The sequence below is a fragment of the Bos grunniens genome, chromosome 12 (assembly GCF_055505025.1).
Source record: "Bos grunniens cultivar Pamir isolate PY7600 chromosome 12, Bosgru_T2T1.0, whole genome shotgun sequence".
NCBI lineage: Eukaryota > Metazoa > Chordata > Mammalia > Artiodactyla > Bovidae > Bos > Bos grunniens.
Window position 1 is genome coordinate 74904862 of NC_141176.1, and position 21021 is coordinate 74925882.

The 21021-nt window shown below is 40.8% G+C and overlaps 1 protein-coding gene across 1 annotated transcript in view; it reads left to right on the forward strand.

Moving 5' to 3' along the window:
- LOC147361912 (ATP-binding cassette sub-family C member 4-like) overlaps positions 1–21021 on the forward strand; it is a 79686-nt gene that overhangs the window by 13608 nt on the left and 45057 nt on the right. Inside the window, exons 4-6 of the mRNA XM_086328425.1 lie at positions 482–645; positions 12921–13046; positions 17826–18075. Of these exons, the coding sequence (XP_086184551.1) occupies positions 482–645; positions 12921–13046; positions 17826–18075 (540 nt within the window). The remainder of the gene's footprint in view (positions 1–481; positions 646–12920; positions 13047–17825; positions 18076–21021) is intronic.

Here is a 21021-nt window from a genome sequence, read left to right on the forward strand (position 1 = left end):
AGACCTTTTCTCCTTCAAGTATTCATTCATCAAACATGAAGTAAGACTTCTACTCAGTTTCAGGGGTAAATTAGGCTTAGTTTTTTCCCCCCCAAAGCCACAGCCTGTCAGGGAGGTAAATATTTAAGTACTAACTGGAGAGAGTAATAGGTACCATAAAATAGGATTTCTTGGGAAGATGGTGGCTGAATTTTGGAACAGAGAATTTGGGGAAATCCTGTGCTCATCTGTGCTGTGGATAAAATTCAGATCTTCCTCCCAGTGCTGCTGGTTGTGTTCGCCCTGGCCAGTCCTGTGCTGCCCCAGAACAGTGTCATCTGGGGTGGATGTGTGGATTTCTGCTTTAGCAGGTTTAAAACCCACTGTGATCATTTCTGTTTTGGTTCCTGTATCTTCCTTACAAGCATATTATTTCTATACTGTGTCCTTACTTGTGTTGTTTTTTTATAATATCCTAAGAAGGCTTATCTTTTTCTTTAAGGTAATGAAGTTCTTGCACTATCTGTGGGTGGGGCCACTGCAGGCAATTGCAGTGACTGCCCTGCTCTGGATGGAAACAGGAATATCATGTCTTGTTGGGATGGCAGTTCTCATTTTCCTTCTGTTGTTGCCAAGCTGCTTTAGGATGTGGTTTTCATCACTCTGGTAAGTGAAACATTGGTTTTAAAAATAGGAAACATATATTTGGTGACAACTACAATCTGTTGGATGCTTTTGTTTAACAAATAAAATGCCTTCTCTGATCTCTTCTTTGTGTGTGTTGTAGACCCTTCAGGCTTAGTTTAGCCAGTGGTGGCTCCAGCTATAAGCTGAAACAGGAAAAGTTATGGGGTTTTCCAGACCATCCCAGAACTGTACCTGAATATGTAGAGTGTCCTTGAGCACAATGTACCTATATTGAAGTTATTTAAACATTATTAAATAGTAATAATTCTACAGGCTCAATCTTAGCTTCATACATTTTTGTTATGCTTGGGTTAGAGTGATTTTTCCAGTATGTATATTCATGTCTTATTTTTAATTCAATGTTTCCATTAATTTATAAGTGGCCAAGGACAAAGTCAGTTTTGATTAATTTTTAAAATCAATCTATTTATTTTAATTGGAGGCTAATTACTTTACAATATTGTGGTGATTTTTGCCATACATTGACATGAATCAGCTATGTGTATATATGTGCCCCCCATCCTGAACACCCCTCCAACCTCCCTCCCCATCCCATCCCTCTGGGTTGTCCCAGTGCACCAGCTTTGAGTGCCCTGTTTCATGCATCAAACTTGAACTGGTCATCTATTTCACATATGATAATATACATGTTTCAATGCTGTTCTCTCAAATTATCCCACCCTCACCTTCTCCCACAGAGTCAAAAAGTCTGTTCTTTATATCTGTGTCTGTTTTGCTGTGTCCCATATGGGGTCATTGTTACCATCTTTCTAAATTCCATATATATGAAATAATAAACTGTATTGATGTTTTTTTTTTCTGACTTACTTCACTCTGTATAATAGGCTCCAGTTTCTTCCACCTCATTAGAACTAATTCAAATGTGTTCTTTTTAATAGCTGAGTGATACTCTACTGTGTATATGTACCACAGCTTTCTTATCCATTCATCTGCTGATGGACATCTAGGTTGCTTCCATGTCCTAGCTATTGTAAACAGTGCTGCGATAAACACTGGGATACACGTGTCTCTTTCAATTCTGGTTTCCTCAGTGTATATGCCCAGCAGTGGGATTGGTGGGTCATATGGCAGTTCTATTTCCAGTTTTTTAAAGAATCTCCACACTGTTCTCCAGAGTGGTTGTACTAGTTTGCATTCCCACCAACAGTTTGAGAGGGTTCCCTTTTCTCCACACCCTCTCCAGCATTTATTGTTTGTAGACTTTTTGATAGCAGTCATTCTGACCATCATGAGATGGTACCTCGTTGTGGTTTTGATTTGCATTTCTCTGATAATGAGTGATGTTGAGAATCTTTTCATATGTTAGCCCTCTTTATGTCTTCTTTGGAAAAATGTCTGTTTAGTTCTTTGGCCCATTTTTGGATTGGGTCATTTATTTTTCCAGTATTGAGCTGCATGAGCAGGTTGTATATTTTTAAGCTTAATTCTTTGTCAGTTGCTTCGTTTGCTACTATTTCTCCCATTCTGAAGGCTGTCTTTTCACCTTGCTTATAGTTTTCTTCATTGTAAAAGAGATTTAAGTTTCACTAGTTCCCATTTGTTTATTTTTTCTTTTATTTTCATTACTCTGGGAGGTGGGTCATAGAAGATCTTTCTGTGATTTATGCCTATGTTTTCCTCTAGGAGTTTTATAGTTTCTAGTCTTACATTTAGATCTTTCCTCCATTTTGAGTTTATTTTTGTGTATAGTGTTAGTGTTAATTTCATTCTTTTACAGGCAGTTGACCAGTTTTACCAGCAAAACTTGTTAAGGAGATTGTCTTTTCTCCATTGTATATTCTTGCCTCCTTTGTCAAAGATAAGATATGCATAGGTGTGTGGATTTATCTCTGGACTTTCTGTTTTGTTCCATCAATCTATATTTCTGTCTTTGTGCCAGTACCATACTGTCTTAATGACTGTGGCTTTGTAGTAGAGCCTGAAGTTAGGCAGGTTGAGTCCTCCAGTTCCATTCTTCTTTCTCAAGATTGCTTTGGCTAGTTGAGGTTTTTTGTATTTCCATACAAATTGTGATATTATTTGTTCTAGTTCTCTGAAAAATACTGATGATAGCTTGATAGGGATTGCATTGAATCCATAGACTGTTTTGGTTAGTATACTCATTTCCACTATATTGATTCTTCTGATCCATGAACATGGTATATTTCTCCATCTATTTATGTCATGTTTGATTTCTTTCATCAGTGTTTTATAGTTTTCTATATACAGGTCTTTGTTTCTTTATGTAGATTTATTTCTAAGTATTTTATTCTTTTCATTGCAGTGGTGAATGAAATTGTTTCCTTAATTTATCTTTCTGTTTTCTCATTGTTAGTGTATAGGAATGCAAGTGATTTCTGTGTATTGATTTTATGTCCTGCAACTTTACTATACTCATTGATTAACTCTTGTAATTTTCTGGTGATGTCTTTAGGGTTTTCTATGTAGAGGATCATGTCATCTGCAAACAGTGAGAGTTTTACTTCTTTTCCAATCTGGATTCCTTGTATTTCTTTTTCTGCCCTGATTGCTGTGGCCAAAACTTCCAAAACTATATTGAATAGTACTGGTGAGAGTGGGCATCCTTGTCTTTTTCCTGACGTTAGGGGAAATGCTGTCAGCTTTTCACCATTGAGGATAATGTTTGCTGTGGGTTTATCATATATGGCTTTTATTATTTTGAGGTATATTCCTTCTATGCCTGCTTTCCAAAGGGTTTTTATCATAAAAGGATGTTGAATTTTGTCAAAGGCTTTCTCTGCATCTATTGAGATAATCATATGGATTTTATCCTTCAATTTGTTAATGTGGTATATCACATTGATCTGCAAATATCAATGAATCCTTGCATCCCTGGGATAAAGCCCACTTGGTCATGACGTATGATCTTTTTAATATGTTGTTGGATTCTCTTTGTTAGAATTTTGAGAATTTTTACATCTATGTTCATCAGTGATATTGGCCTGTAGTTTTCTTTTTTTGTGCCATCTTTGTCTGGTTTTGGTATTAGGGTGATGATGGCCTCATAGAATGATTTGGGAGTTTCCCTTCCTCTGCAATTTCCTGGAAGAGTTTGAGTAGGATAGGTGTTAGCTCTTTAAATTTTTGGTAGAATTCACCTGTGAAGCCATCAGGTCCTGGGCTTTTGTTTGTTGGAAGATTTTTGATTACAGTTCTGATTTTCATGTTTGTGATTGGCCTGTTAAGATTTTCTATTTCTTCCTTGTTCAGTTTTGGAAGGTTGTAGTTTCCTAAGAATTCATCCATATCTTCCAAGCTGGCCATTTTATTTGCATATAGTTACCGATACTAGTCTCTTATGGTCCTTTGAATTTCTGTGTTGTCTGTTGTGATTTCTCCATTTTCATTTCTAATTTTGTTGATTTAATTCTTCTCCATTTTTTTTTCCTTGATGAGTCTGGCTAATGATTTGCCTATTTTATTTACCTTCTCAAGGAACCAGCTTTTAGTTCTGTTGATTTTTGCTATAGTCTCCTTTGTTTCTTTGTCATTAACTTCTGCTCTAATTTTTATGATTTCTTTCCTTCAACTAACCCTGGGGTTCTTCACTTGTTTTTTAACTAGTTGGTTTAGGTGTAAATATAGGTTATTTATTTGATTTTTCTCTTGCTTCTTGAGGTAAGCGTGTATTGTTATGAACCTTTGTCTTAGCACTGCTTTTATTGAATCCCATAGGTTTTGGGTTGTTGGGTTTTCATTTTCATTTGTTTCTATGCATATTTTGATTTCCTTTTCGATTTCTTCTGTAATTTGCTGGTTATTCAGAAGCGTGTTGTTTAGCCTCCATGTTTGTATTTTTAATAGTTTTTTTTTTCCCCTTAGTTGACATCTAATCTTACTACGTTGTGACCCAAAAAGATACTTGAAATTATTTCAATTTTATTTAAATTTACTAAGGCTAGATTTATGGCCCAGGATGTGGTCTATCCTGGTGAATGTTCTGTGTGCACTTGAGAAAAAGGTGAAAGTCATTGTATTGGGTGAAATGTCCTATAGATATCAATTAGGTCTAACTGGTCCATTGTATAATTTAAAGTTTGCATTTCCTTGCAAATTTTCTGTTTGGTTGATCTATCCATAGGTGTAAGTGGGGTACTAAATTTTCCCACTATTATTGTGTTACTGTTAATTTCCCCTTTCAAGTTTGTTAGCATTTGCCTTATGTATTTAGGTGCTCCAGTGTTGGGTGTATGAAAGTGAAAGTGAAAGTCACTCAGACGTATATGACTCTTTGTGACCCCATAGACTTTATAGTCCATGGAATTCTCCAGGCCAGAATACTGGAGTGGGTAACCTCTCCCTTCTCCAGGGGATCTTCCCATCCCAGGGATTGAACCCAGGTCTCCCACGTTGCAGGCAGATTCTTTACCAGCTGAGTCACAAGGGAAGCCCAAGAATGCTGGAGTGGGTTTCCTATCCCTTCTCCAGTGGATCTTCCTGACCCAGGAATTGAACTGGGGTCTCCCATATTGCAGTTGGATTTTTTACCAGCTGAACCACAAGGGAAGGCCAAGAATACTGGGGTGGGTAGCCTATCCCTTCTCTAGAGGATCTTCCTGACTCAGGAATCAAATCAGGGTCTCCTCCATTGCAGGAAGATTCTTTACAAACTGAGCTATGTGGTAAGCCCTTGTTGGGTGCATATATATTTATAATTGTTATATCTTCTTCTTGGATTGGTCCTTTGACCATTATGTAGTGTCCTTCTTTGTCTCTTTTCACAGCCTTTCTTTAAAAAGTCTATTTTATCTGATATGAGTATTGCTACTCCTGCTTTCTTTTGGTCTCCATTTGCATGAAATACCTTTTCTAGCCCTTCACTTTCAGTCTGTATGTGTCCCTTGGTTTGAGGTGGGTCTCTTGTAGATAGCATGTATAGGGGTTTGTTTTTAATTCTTTCAGCCAGTCTTTGTCTTTTGATTGGGGCATTCAACCCATTTACATTTAAAGTAATTATTGATAATTATGATACTGTTGCCATTTATTTTGTTGTTTCGGGTTCGGGTTTATAAACCTTTTCTGTGTTTCCTGTCTAGAGAATATCCTTTAGCATTTGTTGAAGATCTGGTTTAGTGGTGCTGAATTCTCTCAGCTTTTGCTTGTCTGTAAAGCTTTTGATTTCTCCTTCATATTTGAATAACATGCTTGCTGGGTATAGTAATATGGGTTGTAGGTTTTTTCTCTTTCATCACTTTAAGTGTGTCCTGCCATTCCTTTCTGGCCTGAAGAGTTTCTATTGAAAGGTTAGCTGTTATCCTTATGGGGATCTCCTTGTGGGTTATTTGTTGCTTTTCCCTTGCTGCTTTTAATATTTTCTCTTTCTGTTTGATCTTTGTTAGTTTGATTAATATATGTCTTGTGGTGTTTCACCTTGGGTTTATCCTGTTTGGCACTCTCTGGGTTTCTTGGACTTTGGTGGCTATTTCCTTTCCCACTTTAGGGAAATTTTCAACTATTATCTCCTCAAATTTTATCTTGCCCTTTCTTTTCATCTTCTTCTTCTGGGATTCCTGTGATTTGAATGTTGGGACATTTTACATTGTCCCAGAGGTCTCTCAGGTTGTCCTCAGTTCTTTTAATTCTGTTTTATTTTTTCCTCTCTGCTTCATTTATTTTCACCATTCTATCTTCCATCTCACTTATCCTATCTTCTGCCTCAATTATTCTAGTGTTGGTTCCCCCCAGAGGGATTTTTATTTCAGTTATTGCATTATTCATTATTGACTGACTCTTCTTTATCTCTTCTAGGTCCTTGTTAAACATTTCTTGCATCTTCTCAATCCTTGTCTCTAGTCTATTTATCTGTAACTCCACTTTGTTTTCAAGATTTTGGATCATCTTTACTATCATTATTCTGAATTCTTTTTCAGGTAGACTCCCTATCTCCTCCTCTATTGTTTGATTTTGTGGGCATTTATCATGTTGCTTTACCTGCTGGATATGTCTCTGCCTTTTCATTTTGTTTAGATTGCTGTGTTTGGGGTGCCCTTTCTGTTTGCTGGCAGTTCATGGTTCCTCTGTATTGTGGAGCCTTCTCCCTGTGGGTGGGGTTGGACTAGTGGTTTGTCAAGGTTTCCTGGTTAGGGGATCTTGTGTCTGTGTTCTGGTGGGTGGACATGGGTCTCTTCTCTCTGAAGTGCCAAGAAGTGTCTGGTAGTGAGTTTTGGGGTGTCTATGTGTTTGGCATGGCTTTGAGCACCCTGTCTTTTAATGCTCAGGACTGTGTTCCTGTTTTACTGGAGAATTAGAATGGTATAGCTTGCTCTGGATGAGAAGGCAATGGCAACCCACTCCAGTAATCTTGCCTGGAAAATCCCATGGACAGAGGAGCCTGGTAGGCTGCAGTCCATGGGGTCCCTACGAGTTGGACATGACAGAGTGACTTCACTTTCACTTTTTACTTTACTGCATTGGAGAAGGAAATTGCAACCCACTCCAGTGTTCTTGCCTGGAGAATCCCAGGGACGGGGGAGCCTAGTGGGCTGCCGTCTCTGGGGTTGCACAGAGTCGGACACGACTGAAGCGACTTAGCAGCAGCAGCAGCTTGCTCTGGAACTTGTTAACTCTTGAGTAGAGCTGGTTTCAGTGTAGGAATGTATCCTTTTGGGTGAGCTCTTGTCTATTAATATTCCATGAAATCAGGAGTTCCCTGATGTTCTCAAGTTTTGGAGTTAAACCTTCTCCCTCTGGCTTTCAGTCTTATTCTTACAGTAGCTTCAAGACTTCTCCATCCATATAACACAGATGATAAAACATCTAGGTTAATGGTGAAACAATTCTCCACAGTTAGGGACACCCAGAGAGGTTCACAGACTTACATGAAGAGGGAGAAGGGAGATAGAGGTGACCAGGAGGAAAACAGGGGGAGTCAAAAGGGGAGAGAGCAATCTAGCCAGTAATCAATTCCCTAAGTGTTCTCTACAGCCCAGAACACCCAGAGACATTCACAGAGTCAAGTAGATAAGAGAAAGGTTAGGGAGGAGATATAGGTGACCTGGGGGAGAAAAGGGAGTGTCAAAAAGGGAGTCAGCAATAAAGCCAACCAGTAATTTCACATACCTAAGTGATAATGGGTACTGAAGATTATATCCCTAAAGGTACAAAATTGAAAACAAATACCAAAAAGCAAAGATTAAAAATCTAGAGTAGAGGTTAGACTCTCAGAAATACAATATTAAAATTATAAAACAAAATCAATCACAAAATTATGAAAAATATATGTGAATTTGCTTTAAAAATAGGATCTTTTTTGCAAGATAATAGGTTATAAAAATGAAAAAGGGGTAATAAGGAACTTAATTAAAAAATTAAAAAGTGATAATAGTAACAATATATCTAGGAATTTCTCTGGAGCTGTTGTGGGCAGTGTGGGGTCCGTTCAGTTTCAGATAGTTCGTTGTTCCAGCTTGTACTTCTTCTCAAGGTCTATAGGCCCCCTCCAATGCTTAGTCAATGTTAACTACATGGTTTTAATCTGTTGCACCTGTCATTTCCAGAGCAGTTCCCTCTTCTTTGTTTATTTTGGCTTCCTCTGTTTGCAAGTCTCTTCAGTGTCTAATTTCCATGCTGATACAAGGGGGAAAAGGTGGTCACTTATTTAGGCTCACTCATTCAATTGTGTTGTGGGGTGGGGGGAGGGACAATACAAATAGATTTCTCAGGCATGTGTGGGGAATGTTCACAGTGTAAGGACCACACTGGGTTTACCAAAGCTCAGGTCGCATGTGCTTCCTGGGTCTACACTGCTCAGGCTCCAGGGTGCTCTGCAGGGGTACTGTCCAAAGTGGGACTTCCTTTTCGGGCATTTCCCAGGTCTAAGCCATTCAGGTTCTTGGGTACTCCACAAGGGCACAGAGTCAGTTGGATGTGCATTTTGTGCCCTTCCCAGGTCCAAGCAGCTCAGGTGACCAGGTGCTTGGTGAGTGCACTGTCCCAGGTGGGCTGTGTGTCTTAATCACCTCCCCAGTCCTGGCTGGTTGGTGTCCCAGGTGTGCCGCCAGAGTACCATCTCAGGTGTGCCATGTGAGAGGTGTGTCTCCTCTGGGGAGCTGATCTCAGGTTGCGACACTCTGGGCAGGTGTCAACTGTCCAGGATCCCAGGAGGACGTGGTTAGCAACTGGGAGACTGCTCACAGTTTGGTGGAGGATGCCAGTCCCTGGGGCGGAGATTGCAGCAGCCCCTTGCTCTGCAGCTCTGGCTGTCGCACACCTGCCTCTCTGCCTCGGGAGGGTGGGGAGGGCTGGGGGGCTGGCTAACTCTTCTTTGGTGTTAGCTCAATCCTTTGTTCTGTGCGCAGGCCAGGCTGTGCTTTAGAGCCTTTTGTGGGAAAGTTCTCTCTCTTTATTTGTTCTCTCTGGCAATCCCACAGTTTGGGTTTCTATCTCATGTTAACTCCCTCAAATTGTCCTCAGGGCACTGAGGCCTGGTCCTTATCCTAAGCACTGATTATGCAGCCTGTGCCTCCCTGTCCAGTCCACACTTGTTGGTAGTGGATGCGAGTGTCTGGGCTACTTCTCCACTGGAAGCTGCGGTTAGGTGCATATTGTGTGTGTGTGTGTGTGTGTGTGTGTGTGTGTGTGTGTGTGTGTGTGTGTGTTTCCTCCCGGTTATGTTGCCCTTGAGATTCCAAAACTCCCCACAAACTTGCCTGTGAGAGGATTTCCTACTGTGTGGAAACTTCTCCTCCTGCACAACTCCCTCCCCAGGACAGGTCTCTGTCCCTAACTCTTATTGTCTCTCTTTTTGGCTTTTATATTTTGTCCTACCTCTTTTCAAAGAGAATAGGGTGTCTTTTTGGGTACCTGGTGTCCTCTGCCAGCATTTAGAAGTTGTTTTGTGGAAGGTACTCGGCATGCAAATGATCTTTTCATGAATTTGTGGGGGAAAGTGGTCTCTCCATCCTATTCCTCTGCCATCTTGGGACTGCCCCCAGTCTTGATTATGTCTTTATTTTTCTTTAATTAATTAATTAATTTACTTTACAATATTGTATTGGTTTTGCCACACATTGACTTGAATCCAACATGGGTGTATATGTGTTTCCCATCATGAACTCCCCTCCCACTTCCCTCCCCATCCCTCAAGGTCTTCCCAGTGCACCAGCCCCGAGCACCCTGCATCATGCATTGAACCTGGACTGGCGATTTGTTTCACACATGATAATTTACATGTTTCAATGCCATTCTCCCATATCATCCCACCCTCGCCCTCTCCCACAGAGTTCAAAAGACTGTTCTATACATCTGTGTCTCTTTAGCTGTCTCGCATACAGCGTTATCATTATATTCTTTCTAAATTCCATATATATGCATTAATATACTGTATTGGTGTTTTTCTTTCTGGCTTACTTCACTCTGTATAATAGGCTCCAGTTTCATCCACCTCATTAGAACTGATTCAAATGTATTCTTTTTTAATGGCTGAGTAATATTCCATTGTGTATCTGTACCACAGCCTTCTTATCCATTCATCTGCTGATGGACATCTAGGTTGCTTCCATGTCCTGGCTATTATAAACAGTGCTTCGATGAACATTGGGGTACACGTGTCTCTTTCCCTTCTGGTTTCCTCAGTGTGTATGCCCAGCAGTGGGATTGCTGGCTCATATGGCAGTTCTATTTCCAGTTTTTTAAGGAATCTCCACACTATTCTCCATGGTGGCTGTACTAGTTTGCATTCCGACCAACAGTGTTAGAGGGTTCCCTTTTTTCCACACCCTCTCCAGCATTTATTGTTTGTAGACTTTTGGATAGCAGCCATTCTGACTGGCATGAAATCTTACCTCATTATGGTTTTGATTTGCATTTTTTTGATAATGGGTGATGTTGAGCATCTTTTCATGTGTTAGCCATATGTATGTCTTCTTTGAAGAAATGTCTGTTTAGTTCTTTGGCCCACTTTTTGATTGGGTCTTTTATTTTTCTGGAATTGAGCTGCAGGTGTTGCTTGTATATTTTTGAGATTAGTTCTTTGTAAGTTGCTTCATTTGCTATTATTCTCTCCCATTCTGAAGGCTGTCTTTTCACCTTGCTTATAGTTTCCTTTGTTGTGCAGAAGCTTTTAAGTTTAATTAGGTCCCATTTGTTTATTTTTGCTTTTATTTCCAATATTCTGGGAGGTGTGTCATAGAGGATCCTGCTGTGGTTTATGTGGGAGAGTGTTTTGCCTATGTTTTCCTCTAGGAGTTTAATAGTTTCTGGTCTTACATTTAGATCTTTAATCCATTTTGAGTTTATTTTTGTGTATTGTTTTAGAAAGTGTTTTAGTTTCATTCTTTTACAAGTGGTTGACCAGTTTTCCCAGTGCCAATTGTTAAAGAGATTGTCTTTTCTCCATTGTATATTCTTGCTTCCTTTCTCAAAGATAAGGGGTCCATAGGTGTGTGGATTTATCTCTGGGCTTTCTATTTTGTTCCATTGATCTGTATTCATGTCTTTGTGCCAGTATCATACTGTCTTGAAGACTGTGACTTTGTACTAGAGACTGAAGTCAGGCAGGTTGATTCCTCAAGTTCTATTCTTCTTTGTTAAGATTTCTTTGGCTATTCGAGGTTTTTGTATTTCCATACAAATTGTGAAATTATTTGTTTTAGTTCTCTGCAAAATACCGTTGGTAGTTTGATAGAGATTGCATTAAATCTAGATTGTTTTGGCTAGTATACTCATTTTCACTATACTGATTTTTCTGATCCATGAACATGGTATATTTCTCCATCTATTTGTGTCTTCTTTGATTTCTTTCACCAGTGTTTTATAGTTTTCTATATATAGGTCTTTTGTTTCTTTAGGTAGATATATTCCTAAGTATTTTATTCTTCTCATTGCAATGGTGAATGGAATTGTTTCCTTAATTTCTCCATTTTCTCATTTTTAGTATATAGGAACGCAAGGGATTTCTCTGTGTTAATTTTATATCCTGCAACTTTACTGTATTCATTGATTAGCTCTGGTAATTTTCTGGTGGAGTCTTTAGGATTTTCTATGTAGAGGATCATGTCATCTACAAACACTGAGAATTTTACTTCTTTTCCAATCTGAATTCCTTTTATTTCTTTTTCTGCTCTGACTGCTGTGGCCAAGACTTCCAAAACTATGTTGAATAGTAGTGGTGAGAGTGGGCAACCTTGTCTTGTTCCTGACTTTAGGGGAAATGCGTTCAATTTTTCACCATTGAGGATAATGTTTGCTGAGGGTTTGTCATATATAGCTTTTATTATGTTAAGTTATGTTCCTTCTATTCCTGCTTTCTGGAGGGTTTTTATCTTAAACGGATGTTGAATTTTGCCAAATTATGTCTTTATTAAAACCTGTCTTTATTAAGACTTCTCTGGTGGCTTAGATGGTAAAGCATCTACCTACAATGTTGGAGACCCAGGTTTGATCCCTGGGTCGGGAAGATCCTCTGGAGAGGGAAATGGTAACCCACTCCAGTACTCTTGCCTCAAAAATCCCATGGACAGAGGAGTGTGATAGGCTACAGTCCATGGGGAGGAAAAGAGTTGCACACGACTGAGCGACTTCACTTTCACTTTCATAAAGTCCCACAGTCTCAGCAGCATATGTGATAGAAAAGTAACTGGTGATGAAGGGCCTAATGGTGATGAGTGAGAGCTGAGGCAGGTTCCAGAGGGTTGGAAGTGGGTCATTGTCAAGATTGTCAGGTGGTGAAAGTGTTGTTTGAAGCTAGGTGAGTTCTTTTGTGTCTGTGTGTACCTTTATGTGAGGTATTTTTCTTTACTTGAAATTCCCTTTCCTCTCTTTGCTGTGGAGAGATGTTCCTTATCCTTTGAGGCCCTTTTCCAGTGCTACAAGGTCTGTGAAATTTTTCTTGTTCTCCTTTCCTAATGTTATTAGCAGCCTCGTCTTTTCTGTTCCCTAGAATTTTACTCCTATCTTATTACAGCACAGACACTGTTTTCCTGTTAGATTCCTTTCTGCCTTTCTTGTTCAACCACCATCTTCGTGGGCAGAAGGTTTCTATCTGACGCACTTCAGGTCTTCCTTGGCTCTTACTGCAAGTTCTCTGAGTTAGTCTTTGAATTAAGCTGAGTTGTTGACTTCCTAAAAGTCTTTTTCTCCATTTGTACTTTGAGTAGTACCTTCCTGTGATGTCAGCACGGAAGAGCTGTAGAGAATCATTTGATCTCTGGTCTCTCCCTGTGCCCCCTGCTGCTGCTGCCACAGAAAGTTAGTATGTGATCACTATGGCTCGTCGCTCACGTCTGTCCCCTTAGGAGTAAGACTGCAGCTCTCACAGACTACAGGATCAGGACCATGAGTGAATTTATAAGTGGCATCAAATCAGTAAAAATGTATGCTTGGGAAAAGTCACTTATAGACCTTATTACCAGATTGAGAAGGTAAGTTTTTTTATATGTCACACCATATTTTTGTACTCCCCTCCACATTTTAAACTGAATTTATTTATTATTTTTGGAGGATAATTACTTTACAATGTTGAGGTGGTCTCTGCTATACATCAAGGTGAATCAGTCATAATTTGTGTGTGTGTGTGTGTGTGTGTGTGTGTGTGTATATATATATATATATATATATCTCCCCACCTTCTTGAATCTCTGCCTTCCACCCCCATTCTACCTCTCTAGGTTGTCACAAAGCACCAGGCTAGACTCCCTGTGTTATATAGCAGCTTCCTGCTAGTTATCTATTTTACACATGACAGCATATACATGTCAATGCTACTTCCTAAATATGTCCTACCTTCTCCCTCCGACTTTGTGTCTCTGAGACTGTTCTTTGCATCTGTGTCTCCATTTATTCTCTGTGAATAGGTTCATCAGTTCTATTTTTCTAGATTCCATATATATGCATTAATATTTGCTTTTCTCTGACTTACCTCACTCTGTATAACAGGTTCTAGATTCACCTGCTGCTGCTGCTAAGTCACTTCAGTTGTGTCCGACTCTGTGTGACCCCATAGATGGCAGCCCACCAGGCTCCCTGTCCCTGGGATTCTCCAGGCAAGAAAACTGGAGTGGGTTGCCGTTTCCTTCTCCAATGCATGAAAGTGAAAAGTGAAAGTGAAGTCCCTCAGTCGTGTCTGACCCTCAGTGACCCCATGGACTGCAGCCTACCAGGCTCCTCCGTCCCTGGGATTTTCCAGGCAGGAGTACTGGAGTGGGGTGCCATTGCCTTCTCTGCTAGGTTCACCTACGTTACTACAAATGACTTTTCTGAATTAATTTTGAAGGCTTACCAAGTTTTTCACATTACGATGAACTTAAATACTATGCACTCCACCCCCAACATGTGGCAGAAAGTTTAAGTAGAATGGGGAGACATCATTTTAACCTGCTCTTCCACTTACTGTCTTCTTAAAGGAAAAATTTATATAAAGCTTCTTCAGTACAGTTCAGTCACTCAGCCATGTCCGACTCTTTGTGACCCCATGAATTGCAGCACACCAGGCCTCCCTGTCCATCACCAACTCCAGTAGTTTACACAAACTCATGTCCATAGAGTTGGTGACACCACACAGCCATCTCAACCTCTGTCATCCCCTTCTCCTCCTGCCCCCAATCCCTCCCAGCATCAGAGTCTTTTCCAGTGAGTCAACACTTCGCATGGGGTGGCCAAAGTATTGGAGTTTCATCTTTAGCATCATTCCTTCCAATTAACACCCAGGACTGATCTCCTTTAGAATGGACTGGCTGGATTTCCTTGCAGCCAAAGGGACTCTCAAGAATCTTCTTCAACAGCACAGTTGAAAAGCATCAATTCTTCAGCGCTCAGCTTTCTTCACAGTCCAACTCACATCCATACATGACCACTGGAAAAACCATAGCCTTGACTAGACGGAGCTTTGTTGGCAAAGTAATGTCTCTGATTTTAAATATGCTATCTAGGTTGGTCATAACTTTCCTTGCAAGGAATAAGCATCTTTTAATTTCATGGCTGCAATCACCATTTGCAGTGATTTTGGAGCCCCCCAAAATAAAGTCTGACACTGTTTCCACTGTTTCCCCATTTAATTCCCATGAAGTGATGGGACTGGATGCCATGATCTTAATTTCTGAATATTGAGCTTAAAGCCAACCTTTTCACTCTCCTCTTTCACTTTCATCAAGAGGCTCTTTAGCTCCTCTTCACTTTCTGCCGTAAGGGTGGTGTCATCTGCATATCTGATGTTACTGATATTTCTCCTGGCAATCTTGATTCCAGCTTGTGCTTCTCCCAGGCCAGCGTTTCTCATGATGTACTCTGCATATACATTAAATAAGCAGGGTGACAATACACAGCCTTGACATACTCCTTTTCCTATTTGGAACCAGTCCGTTTTTCCATGTCCAGTTTTAACTGTTGCTTACTGGCCTGCATACAGGTTTCTCAAGAGGCAGGTCAGGTGGTCTGGTATTTCCACCTCTTTCAGAATTTTCCACAGTTTATTGTGATCCACACAGTCAAAGGCTTTGGCATAGTCAATAAAGCAGAAATAGATGTTTCTCTGGAACTCTCTTGCTTTTTAGATGATCCAGCAGATGTTGGCAATTTAATCTCTGGTTCCTCTGCCTTTTCTAAAACCAGCTTGAACATCTGGAAGTTCATGGTTCACATATTCCTTAAGCCTGGCTTGGAGAATTTTGAGCATTACTTTACTAGCATGTGAGATGAGTGCAATTGTCCAGTAGTCTGAGCATTCTTTGGCATTGCCTTTCTTTGGGATTGGAATGAAAACTGACCTTTTCCAGTCCTGTGGCCACTGCTGAGTTTTCCAAATTTGCTGGCATATTGTGTGCAGCACTTTCACAGCATCATCTTTTAGGATTTGAAATAGCTCAACTGGAATTCCATCACCTCCACTAGCTTTGTTTGTAGTGATGTTTCCTAAGGCCCACTTGACTTTGCATTCCAGGATGTATGGCTCTAGGTGAGTGATCACACCATCATGATTATCTTGGTCGTGAAGATCTTTTTTGTACAGTTCTTCTGTGTATTCTTGCCACATCTTAATATCTTCTGCTTCTGTTAGGTCCATACCATTGCTGTCCTTTATCGAGCCCATCTTTGCATGAAATGTTTCCTTGGTATCTCTAATTTTCTTGAAGAGATCTCTAGTCTTTCTCTTTCTGTTGTTTTCCTCTATTTCTTTGCATTGATCGCCGAGGAAGGCTTTCTTATCTCTCCTTGCTATTCTTTGGAACTCTTTACTCAGATGCTTATATATTTCCTTTTCTCCTTTGCTTATGCTTCTTACTTATACGGAAATGAATTTCCAAGTGTTTCTTGGTACCACAAACCCCCCAAAAGCAGTAATTTCAAGGTGTTAATATTTTTTTTCCCTGTATTTTATGTTTATTTTTACCTGACGATACTCCTTAGCTTTTTCACTGTCTGTTAATGTCTTTCACATATGGAAATCAATTACAAAAGTACTCCACAAGGTAAGTTTTGTTTTCATATCCAATATAGAAACATGAACAGAGACATGGTGGTTAAATGTTTCAGATAGAAGAGTATATAATTGCTGGAAATCAGTCTTATGTGACAAGTCCAAAGCATTTTCTTCTGATGATGATAGTAGGTGTATTTTCTGTCCCTCCATGACATCTGTCCTATATTGGAGTTTGTGTGTGAGGCAGTTTCCTCTCTCCACCCCAGCTAATGTCCTCTGCTTTGTACAACTTCAGGATCCTGGGAAGAACCTGTTTTTCTGTCTCTTCTCTTGAAGTGGATGGCTTTTGCCTATTGTCAATGCAGGGTACAGGATGGGCTTGTTGTCATTGCTAGTTACTCAGTTGTGTCCTACTCTGTGCGACACAATGGACTGTGCCCACCAGGCTCCTCTTCCATGGGATTCTCCAAGCAAGAATACTGAAGTGGGTTGCCATTTCCTTCTCCAAGGGATTTTCCCAACCCAGGGATCGAACCTACGTCTCTCATATCTCCTGAGGATGGGACTAAGTGGCTGGAAGAGAGGTGACAGAGATGGCTTCTGGAGAACCATCCACTTTGGGAGGCAAAGAGCTAGAGCAGAGAGGAAGGAGGGATATGAATTTTAGTCAAGTTGAAGTCCTCAGGCTGCCTTGGAGCCCATGTCCCTGACAACAGTCACTGAGATGACACATGAACATCCAGGCAGCTGGCTCCTTGTTGTTGTTACTTAGTCTCTAAATTGTGTCTGTCTCTTTATGACCCCATGTAGTATATAGCCTGCCAGGCTCCTCTGTCCATGGAATTTTCCAGGCAAGACTACTGGAGTGGGTTGCCATTTCCTTCTCTACAGAATATGCTCGTATTTGAGTTGATGACATTCAAACTAAAACTATAATTTGCTGTAGCACAAATGGCGAGATTATAGAGATTGGATGTAACTGTATCAGGCAAAATTTTATGAATCATTATTATTCATTCCAAACAGAAGCATGAAAACACTATGTTGTTTTCTTGGTAGAATACTTTTCTACATTTTCTTATCTATGGTATTTTTCTACATCTTTCATTTAAATATCTGATGAGTGTTTTACTCCAGCACAGGGTACTTAGAATTCTCTGGTATCTTCCTGTCACTTCTTACTTTGCACCTTTGTGGGGGCCCTCCCTCTGATGGGAATACACTCTCATCTTCCTTATTCTCTGGCCTCTGCCAACCCTGACTTCAGCTTATCTTCTCAAGATCCACATTCATGCAGCTTGCTCTCACTCCACTGCTCCGTGTTATACAACTCTGCTCTGAGCTCCTGTGGGGGCTGTGTGGCTGCCTCTGTCTAATGTCTTGGTGTGTCACAGTCTTGGGGTGTCTTATTCTGTTCCTCCACAAGTTCATGAGCTCTTGGAGGTGATGGGCTGTGTCTTTCTGTCATCACTGAGGAGCCTGGCCCAGGACTTGTGGTTTTGAATGCTTGTTGAATGAATGTTCAAACCCAGTCTCATTGGTCCAAAATGTTTTAAAAAGTGTGACTCTAAGTCTTCTTTTAGTTGCAAGAGTGAAGTGGTGCTGCAGAGTGTGGTCCTGATTTTGGGGCAGACCTCCGGGGGTGCACTGTGTAGTGTCTCCATGATGTGAGGGATAGTTTATCTGTGCCCACTGCTTCAAAAGGGGCCATTCACACAGGGCACTTGAATTCATGCCTTGGATGTCGATGATTGTTTTAAAATCTATTTTCTACTTTCTTTTCCAGGAAGGAAATTTCCAAGATTCGGCAAAGTTCCTATCTTAGAGGAATGAATTTGACATCATTTTTTGCTGTAACCAAAATCATGATTTTTGTCACCTTCGTCACCAATGTGGCCCTCGAAAAGGTGATTACAGCCTGCCAAGTGTTTGTGGTGGTGACGCTGTTTGAGGCTCTGCAGTTTACGAGCACCCTCTACTTCCCTATGGCCGTCGAGAAGGTGTCAGAGGCCATCATCAGTATCCGAAGAATCAAGGTTTGGGAACAAATAATTTTTTTAAGTTGTAGGTGTATTTTACATAAAATGCCTTCTTTTATTTGGTGTGACTGTGTGCCAGTTAGGTGAGGTTTAGCTCTGTGCCAAAGCTGGTAGTCATTCCAAACTCTCTTATGTACTCCCCTCTCTTCTTTGATAGAGTATGTTATAAATATCATAAGTTCCCTGCTCATTTATTGGCAGCAGTAGCAACAACACAGGACTCTCTACATACAAGTGATGACGTTAGGGTGATTAATATGCCTAAAAACAAGAGAAGTGAATAGGTTGCCTCTCCTGTGCTAACTCAAATGACTAGTTAGTGACTGTGCACAGTCCTGGAGTGAACAGGATTCCTCTCTAGGCTGGGAAGGAAAAAACTTGCTGAGAGCTCCTTGTTCCTTGGGCAGGAAGATTTACTTAGTTCTCTGTTGGAAATGGGTTCTTTCCTGCATAGGTGGTTTGGTTGTTAATTTCTGAGCTTGCCTTTTGGATCTGCCTTTTCCTCTCTGCCTCTTTTCACTTACTACTTAATTCTGTCTCTAGCTGGACTCTTCCCTTCAAATTTGTGATTCCCACCATACCCACTATGCTTTTTTCCTGACTGTCCCTAAATTGCCTTGGACAAATAATTTACATCACGAAAACAAGGGCCTGGCACACAGTAGGTGCTCAGTTATTCATGTGTTTATGAATAAATCTAAAATTAAAATAAACTGGTTCTGAGAATCAGCCTGGGCATGAGCTTGAGTGTCTAGGCTTTATGAAAAATCTGATTTGTTTCTACCTCTCCACAGTGATGGGCTGCTAATAATAGATCTCTAGTGAAGTTAGATAGTTCTCCAATGTGATTGTATTTTAGTTTTAGGTCTTGTCATAAAAGCCAATTTTTTGTGTGTGAAGTTTCTATGCTATAAAAAACCATTTCCCATAAAACACATCAGTCATATGGGTTAAGTTCTGGTCTCCTGAGTTTGTCATTCTTTCTGATGGGGGCTTCTAGCAACACTTATAAGGCTTGGTCCATTCTACTTGTTAAAAAATTCCTTTTTCATGGCTTTCACATCTTGAAATAAGACATTTAGGAATATTCTTGGACTGTGGTGACATTCTTAATGACACATTAACCCATCCAGATGGAAGCTTCATATGTGTGTTGTGCTATTGTGGTTTTGTTATTACTGCTGCCGCAGCTGCCTTCTTTAATCATGGCTACCAGTGATCTTGTGGTCTGGGCCCTCTTGAACCCTTTATGCATCATTCCATGTCATTTAATCTGAAAAACAATTGAGTGTGTAAACGTTGGTGTCGCTGCTTTATGGATAAGGAAACGGGTTCATGTATCAGTTGGAATAACTCACCCATCCTCACACAGCTTGCAAATGACAGAAGTAGGATTTTGACCACAGCCTGATTTCTTAACCACTGTTACATTGCTTTCTATATACCTTTTATTGTGTGGACTATCTCATTCAGTTCAGTTCAGTTCAGTTCAGTTGCTCAGTCATGTCCGACTCTTTGCGACCCCAGGAATCGCAGCATGCCAGGCCTCCCTGTCCATCACCAACTCCCAAAGTTCACTCAGACTCACGTCCATTGAGTCATTGATGTCATCCAGCCATCTCATCCTCTGTTGCCCCCTTCTCCTCCTGCCCCCAATCCCTCCCAGCATCAGAGTCTTCTCCAATGAGTCAACTCTTCGCATGAGGTGGCCAAAGTACTGGAGTTTCAGCTTTAGCATAATTCCTTCCAAAGAAATCCCAGGGCTGATTTCCTTCAGAATGGACTGGTTGGATCTCCTTGCAGTCCAAGGGACTCTCAAGAGTCTTCTCCAACACCACAGTTCAAAAACATCAATTCTTTGGCACTCAGCTTTCTTCACAGTCCAGCTCTCACATCCATACGTGACCACAGGAAAAACCATAGCCTTGACTAGACAGACCTTTGTTGGCAAGTAATATCTCTGCTTTTTAATATGCTATCTAGTTTGGTCGTAACTTTCCTTCCAAGGAATAAGCATCTTTTAATTTCATGGCTGCAGTCACCATCTGCAGTGATTTTGGAGCCCCCAAAATAAAGTCTGCCACTGTTTCTACTGTTTCCCCATCTATTTCCAATGAAGTGACGGGACCAGATGCCATGATCTTCGTTTTCTGAATGTTGAGTTTTAAGCCAACTTTTTCACTCTCCTCTTTCACTTTCATCAAGAGTCTTTTTAGTTCCTCTTCACGTTCTGCCATAAGGGTGGTGTCATCTGCATATCTGAGATTATTGATATTTCTCCCAGCAATCTTGATTCCAGCTTGTGCTCCTTCCAGCCCAGCGTTTCTCATGATGTACTCTGCATATAAGTCTCATTAAGTTTGGTTTTCATCATCTCCTCTTACTCTGAAGACCTTTGAAGTCCCTGTTTCTTGAAGAATCAAGTTTTAAACTCTGGGTTCCACTGGATTCTCTGTTTCTCAGCACATGACCCTCCTCTCTGGCATGGGATTGGGGTGGGGAGGAGGAAAAGGCCTGTCTCTATGACCTGCCACATTCATCCCCACTTTGAGATCTCTGTTCAGCCTCCTTGGTTGCCTTCTCCTCTGTCCTTGATTTGAGTAAATGCTGCTGAGCCTCCAGCAGCCCCATGGCCCTCTCCCGGCACTTTTGTTCACATTGATCTGGGGTTTCCATCTATGTGCACAGCCAGCCTCATGTCAGGTGGGGTGATGCTGATTCCCTGGGAGTGTTCTGAGCCCCTTGACAGCAGACTGTCTCTAGTGGTTCTTTAGTGTAGTGCATGGTCCACGCTGGACACATCATGGGTATCATATAAATGCTGGATTGACTGAGACAACAGTTACAGAAAGTGAATCAGTTGAGTTCAGTCACTCAGTCGTGTCCGACTCTTTGAGACCCCAAGAATTGCAGCATGCCAGGTCTCCCTGTCCATCACCAACT